This window comes from Hylobates moloch, unplaced genomic scaffold (genome assembly GCF_009828535.3).
Source record: "Hylobates moloch isolate HMO894 unplaced genomic scaffold, HMol_V3 SCAFFOLD_1, whole genome shotgun sequence".
Taxonomy (NCBI): domain Eukaryota; kingdom Metazoa; phylum Chordata; class Mammalia; order Primates; family Hylobatidae; genus Hylobates; species Hylobates moloch.
The window spans coordinates 17,842,170-17,848,656 of NW_026652276.1; the positions used below are offsets into that span (position 1 = coordinate 17,842,170).

A 6,487-nucleotide genomic window follows, 5' to 3' on the forward strand; every position below is an offset into this window, starting at 1 on the left:
TTTGAGGCTTTATTTTGGAAAAAAAACACAAATAACAAATTTATATTCCCATCTTCTTTTCGCCTGAGTTTCTAACTCATACCTGTCTGTTCACATTACGTCTTAACTTGGTTGCCTACTAAATTCTAGTTGCATAGATGAAACTCATTTATGCCAAGGCACCATGGCACACACCTGTAATTCCAGCACTTTGGGAAGCTGAGGCAAGAGGATCGCTTAAGCCTGGGAGTTCAAGATGAACCTCAGCAACATAGCGAGACCCTGTCTCTACAAAAAAATGTTTAAAAATTAGCTGGGCATGGTGTTGCTCACCTGTGGTCCCAGCTGTTCAGGAGTCTGAGGTGAGGGGATCACTTGAGCCCAGGATGTTGAGGTTGCAGTGAGCCCTGATCACATCACTGCTTTCCAGCCTGGGGAACAGAGCAAGACCCTGTCTCAATAAATAAATATATGTATTGCCCTTGCCCATTTAGTTCTCAACCCATAGTTCCTTAGCAGCAAATGGCACCAATACTCACCCAGTTACTTACGCCACCCCTCCTTCCCCAGCTACTCTCCCCAAACTCCTTTTGGACTCCAGCCTAGAATGTAGAGTACTGCACACGGTGGAGCATTTTGCTGTTGTTTTTCCAAAATACCCATTTCAATTTCTACTAAAGTACAGTCTAAAAAGTTTCTTAAGTTCTCAGGAAATCTATATTTACTTGTAGTAGAAGGTAATTAGAGGGACTTTCATCTATAAACGTTTCCTGATATTAAATATTTAAGATACCCTCTTTGATTTTACAGCGTGAGTTCTTAACATTTCAGTGATCCTAGTTACGTCTTCCCTAGTAGCACTTAAAGTGGAAATCAGATTACTTCAGGGGCTTTCTGGAAAAACTGGGTCACCCAAAACACCACTTAAGAGAAAATTCTAAATCTCCTCCACATTTTTAGTGCTTGATTCTTCACTTATTATCTCCCATTAGAAGTTTTGTTGACCACCATTCATCTAAGAGAAAATCCGTATTTTCTCTTTTTCAGCTCCGCTCCTTTTCAGAATGAATCAACATATTATACTTACGTTTTTATACACTGCAGAAATGACCCTTGTTAAAGAATACTCAGTCTGCCTTCCAGAGGTTAATAGAGAGCATGTGTTACGGGATTTTAAAGGGAAAAGCTCTGGGACGATGAGAGGCTCCGTGCTCTGACACAAGGCTCCCAAGTCCCCTTCCTTACTTGATTCATTTTGCTTGGGAGTTGTGCTTTTATCAGCTACATAATATTCCATATAGTTTACCTGGGTGGGCCAATTTTGTGTTTAGACTGTGAGCAGGGATCTCACATTGCAAGAAGTGAGGTATTTTACAAAGCTTCTTACATCAAAAGACAGCAGTTTTTGCTATGAGCCAGCTTATGCTGAGCACTTTGTATGTGTTGTCCCATTGAATTTTCGTAGCTCTGTAAAGTAGGTGCTATTATTATAGGCTTTTACAGATAAAGAAACTAAGACTTGGAGTCAAGGAACTTGCCAGAGTCTCAGAGCTAGTGTGCTACAGGTGCAGGATTCGAATACAGGTCTTATAACCTCAGATCTCGTGCCTTGGCACGTGTCCTCTATAAAAGGATGCAGTACTTGAGTGACCCGGTAGAAAGACAGAAAAGGTGTTATTTTATCTCCCAGCTCCTCAAGGCACCAAATAAAGGTAAGCATGTGTATGTCTGATGCACTCTGGCTACCATTGGTCATCACCTTCTGTGGTCAGAAGCAGAAGGAGTGGGGGGAAATCAGTCATCAAGCAGAGGTGACTGGATGCAGAATGGTTCATGGTTATTAATAATTACTGATCAGTTAATGATGGGTCCAGCCAAGGATGGATTAACTGGTGAAGCTAGATGATCTCTCTCCTCCCTCGAACACGTTCCAGCTCATAACTTTTCATTATTCATTACTTCAATCCTTCTTAACAGAATAGTAAACATTTCTAGAAGCAGTTAACACCTCCAGGTCCTTATTTCATGCCCTGGAGCAATCACTTATTAACCACTTCCCAGATTTCACAGTTTCTGAAAATTAGCTCCGCCAGAATAGAGACTTAATGTTTTCTTCAAGGATTAAAGAGCTCATTAGGAAGTGATTTTTTTCTCACTTTCCCATTGATGTTTCCGTTTCTGCTGAGACCGTTTTGTTATGCAGGCTAAGAGTAAAGATGAAGAATCCTCTCTTTCATTCTTTTTTTTTTTTTTTTTTTGAGACGGAGTCTCGCTCTGTAGCCCAGGCTGGAGTGCAGTGGCACAATCTCGGCTCACTGCAAGCTCCGCCTCCCGGGTTCACGCCATTCTCCTGCCTCAGCCTCTCCGAGTAGCTGGGACTACAGGCGCCCGCCACCACGCCCGGCTAATTTTTTGTATTTTTAGTAGAGACGGGGTTTCATCGTGGTCTTGATCTCCTGACCTCGTGATCCGCCCGCCTCGGCCTCCCAAAGTGCTGGGATTATAAGCGTGAGCCACCGCGCCCGGCCCTCTCTTTAATTCTTAGGTTGCCGCAAGACAGAAGCCAGGCTCAGGTGAGAGTTCAACGCACATGGGAGCTGAGGCGGGCTGCACCTGGGTTACTGAACAGCCCTGCAGGAAATGCAGTGTGCTAGGACCAGGAGAGCCCCAGTTCCTCTGCCAGTTGTCTATGTTGTTTCTTCCTTAGGTTTTTCCCTAAAAAAAACTGTAGTGTCATCCTGTAGTGCCATATATTCTAATAACCTCACAATTTTTATGATATTTCAGTGTTCATCAAGTACACTCTTTCCCTCTCTTGGTGTCTTTCTCTTCATCTCTCCCTCTGTCCATCCCTCCCAACACTGTTCTATGGAGAACTGGCATATTGAAGTTCCCTGTCTCAAAGGCAGTGATTGGCACATGTCATCTCCAAAGAAAAGATCAGTGAAAATCGTGCAAGAAACTTGCTTTCTCTCTTCTTGTTTGCTGAACTCCCTAAGATGTGGAATCTGTTTTGTCTATAGAGCATCTTGCAGGTAGACTGTTCTCCAAATAACATTTGAGAAATGCTGGTTTAAATTATTCTTCTCGGGTTTTCATTAGTAAGTAGAAGTACCATAAAATATCGAAAACTCCAATGGTGATTACTGGAATGGGTGAAGAGTGAATAGGGCAAGGTGGTGAAGTAGGAAGAAGACAATCCTTGGCATTAGACTATCCTGGCTCCTCACTTCTTAGCCGTGCATCCTTTGGAGGTTACTTCATTTCTCTAAAGGTGGCTTCCTCAATTGCAAAATAGCGCTTCTTATGCCTACCCCATGAGGTGCTATAGATGCTCAGCCTGTTGAAGGGTTTGATATGGGCCTGGCACAGAGTAAGCCCTGTGGATGCTCTCTATCCCTCTCTTCACATGCACATGTAGGCTTATCCAAAATGAGGACTATAGGTGATAAAATTGCACCATGTTGGGATTCCTGCTTAATGAGTAAATTTTAGCTGCTCTTGTCCCAAAAACAGCAAAATGGGTAATTATGTGAGATAATGGATATGTTAATTTGCTTTACCATAGTAACTATTTTACTATCTATATGTATCCCATAACGTCATATTGTGTACCTTAATTAAATACGCAATACAGTTTATTAAAAAAAAAAAGGAATGATTCTAAGGCAGCTTGAATGTATTCTTTTATTCATGTAAGGGTCAACTTCTTGCAAAGGACTGAATTTTAAGCACTTTATGATTTAGTTAAATTCTCCTTAACAGAATTAAAGTGATTTCAGTGATTCCCAAAGGCATTCTGGTCTAGACTGAAGAAAGAATTCTTCACCGGGGAAGGAAGAAATAATTGTCCTTATCTTTGTCCTTCTAAGGAAGCTATTTGTGGAAAAGGGAAGTTCTCCAACTGAGTTGCTCTCTGAAACTATCCCGGTGACCAGCAACCACTCATCCCGCTTCTAGAAGTCAACAAGGATACACTGAACCTGCTTCTGATTTCTTTAGGGTCGACAAGTGCCCCCAATGATTTATGGTACAACTTCATTGAACTGCCCTACCACGGGGAAAGCATCAGCATGCTGATTGCACTGCCAACTGAGAGCTCCACCCCGCTGTCTGCCATCATCCCACACATCAGTACCAAGACCATAGACAGCTGGATGAGTATCATGGTGCCCAAGAGGGTGCAGGTGATCCTGCCCAAGTAAGTGGCCCCTTCCCCTCAAAGAAAACAGTGGCATTGTTCAATCAGCAGGTGTTATGTCGGACGTCAGACAACATGAGGTGAAAATGTGGCACATGATGAAGCCTGTTCTGTTCTGCAGAAATTTCATGGTGGGATTACGAGGCCGTGCTTTTCTAAACGCTTTTATTCAATGCCTATGCTTCCTGTATGGTAAGATATGGATCATAAGAAAGGAGAGAGGGCAACCCTGGTCTCTAAACCTCCACATGAGCATAAGCTGTTCATGGTACTGCAGGGGCTTTTTGACATATCTCATTGTATTTAAAAGACTGAAAACACATGTGGGTCATCATAGTATGGATGAAAGTACAGTGAAGTTTAATAGAACTCCATGTGCTTTCATAAGGAGCTTCATTTTAGTTATTTATTTATTTAACTAGAAGTTCATGAAGACCAAGGCAGCCCATTTTTCTGTTATACCCTAAGAGTAAGACAAAGATGGAATTTGAGCTGTTATGACTTGAAGCCATGGGAAAAGTAACCCCAAATCCTGTATGAATCTTCATGTTCTAACAGGTCAGAGAATGCTTTGTCCAGAACTGTGAAGAAGCAATGAATGTTGTTCCCTTTCTATTAACTTTTCAACATTGCTGACTTCCCACCATCCAGAGCTTTTAACAACCCAGGTCTTGATGGTAGTGGAGAGTTCTAACAGCTTTTGATTCTTTGGTCACCGAGTTAAGTAATCGGAGTAAGACATTCACAATAAGTATTACTAATCCTCTCAAGATTTTTTTTTTTTTTTTTTTTTGGTAAAATAAGCCTTCAAGTAGGCAATGCTTGATATAAATAAATAAGATGGTGGCATCGTAGGCCTCAATGGGTAAAGAACAGGTTCTTTACCATTATAGCCCAACTGTAGTGAGAATCTGCCCACCTCTCCTTGGTGCTCTTCCACAGGATGAGATCAAATCTGATAAAGCATGCTCTGATGATAGTAACTGACATTTACACACACACACACACACACACACACATATATATATCTCCATACATCCCCAAGGCCAGGTAGGTCACAAATATTCAGGAAACCTATATTATACCCAAATATAATATCATGTCACCTATGCCTAATCTTTGCTCCTGTTTTAATAGTAAAATACTTTCAGAATCTCAAAAGGGGCTGGGCATGGTGGCTCACACCTGTAATCCCAACACTTTGGGAGGCCAAGGAGGGCGGATGACGTGGTCAGGAGTTCAAGACTAGCCTGGCCAACATGGAAAAACCCCGTCTCTACTAAAAATACAAAAATCTAGCCAGGCATGGTGGTGGGTGCCTGTAATCCCAGCTACTTGGGAGGCTGAGGCGGGAGAATTGCTTGAACCCAGGAGGCAGAGGTTGCAGTAAGCCAAGATCGCACCATTGTCCTCTGGCCTGGGCCACAGAGCAAGACTCTGTCTCAAAAAAAAGAATCCCAAAATGAACTATCAGGAATGGTTCTCCTCTCTTTTGACCATCTCCAATCCCAATAAGGATGGCAGGTCTTAGAGCAGCCAAGATGGACATGGGGAACTTTAGTTGGATATGGGGAAGAATGATAGATATTCCAGAGTACTAGGAACTTAACACTCAACCTCCACGTCATTATAAAAGAAAGTATGTTTGTAGATCTTCCTAAGTATTGGAACAGAGGGCCCACTACACCCGAGGGTGGGAGCGCCTATTCTTTTTTTTTTTTTTTTTTTTTCTCTGTCGCCCAGGCTGGAGTGCAGTGGCGCAATCTCGGCTCACTGCAAGCTCCGCCTCCCGGGTTCACACCATTCTCCTGCCTCGGCCTCCTGAGTAGCTGGGACTACAGGCGCCTGCCACCGCGCCCGGCTAATTTTTTGTATTTTTAGTAGAGACGGGGTTTCACCGTGTTAGCCAGGATGGTCTTGATCTCCTGACCTCGTGATCCACCCGTCTCGGCCTCCCAAAGTGCTGGGATTAGAGGGGGAGCGCCTATTCTTGCCGTTAGTATGTATGACTCATTTTGCCAGCTAAGTGTTTGAGAGATAAGTTGTCCTTATCTGGTATTTAAATTTGGAATTCAAATTTAAGATGCAATTCAGATCGGTATTCAGATATTAACTTTAAAAGAATCAGTTTGTAAACATGCACCAACTCTATCATGTAGCATTTATAGCCTTGTGATTTTTTCTCCATTTCTGCTTTCATGCTAGGTTCACAGCCGTAGCACAAACAGATTTAAAGGAGCCGCTGAAAGTTCTTGGCATTACCGACATGTTTGATTCATCAAAGGCAAATTTTGCAAAAATAACAAG

General features: G+C 42.6%; 1 protein-coding gene across 2 annotated transcripts in view; it reads left to right on the top strand.

Moving 5' to 3' along the window:
• The window catches only part of SERPINE2 (serpin family E member 2), a 63,659-nt gene that overhangs the window by 49,554 nt on the left and 7,618 nt on the right, over positions 1-6,487 (top strand). For both annotated transcript variants that reach the window (XM_032754300.2, XM_032754304.2), the window contains exons 5-6: positions 3,982-4,180; positions 6,386-6,486. In XM_032754300.2, the coding sequence (XP_032610191.1) occupies positions 3,982-4,180; positions 6,386-6,486 (300 nt within the window). The remainder of the gene's footprint in view (positions 1-3,981; positions 4,181-6,385; position 6,487) is intronic.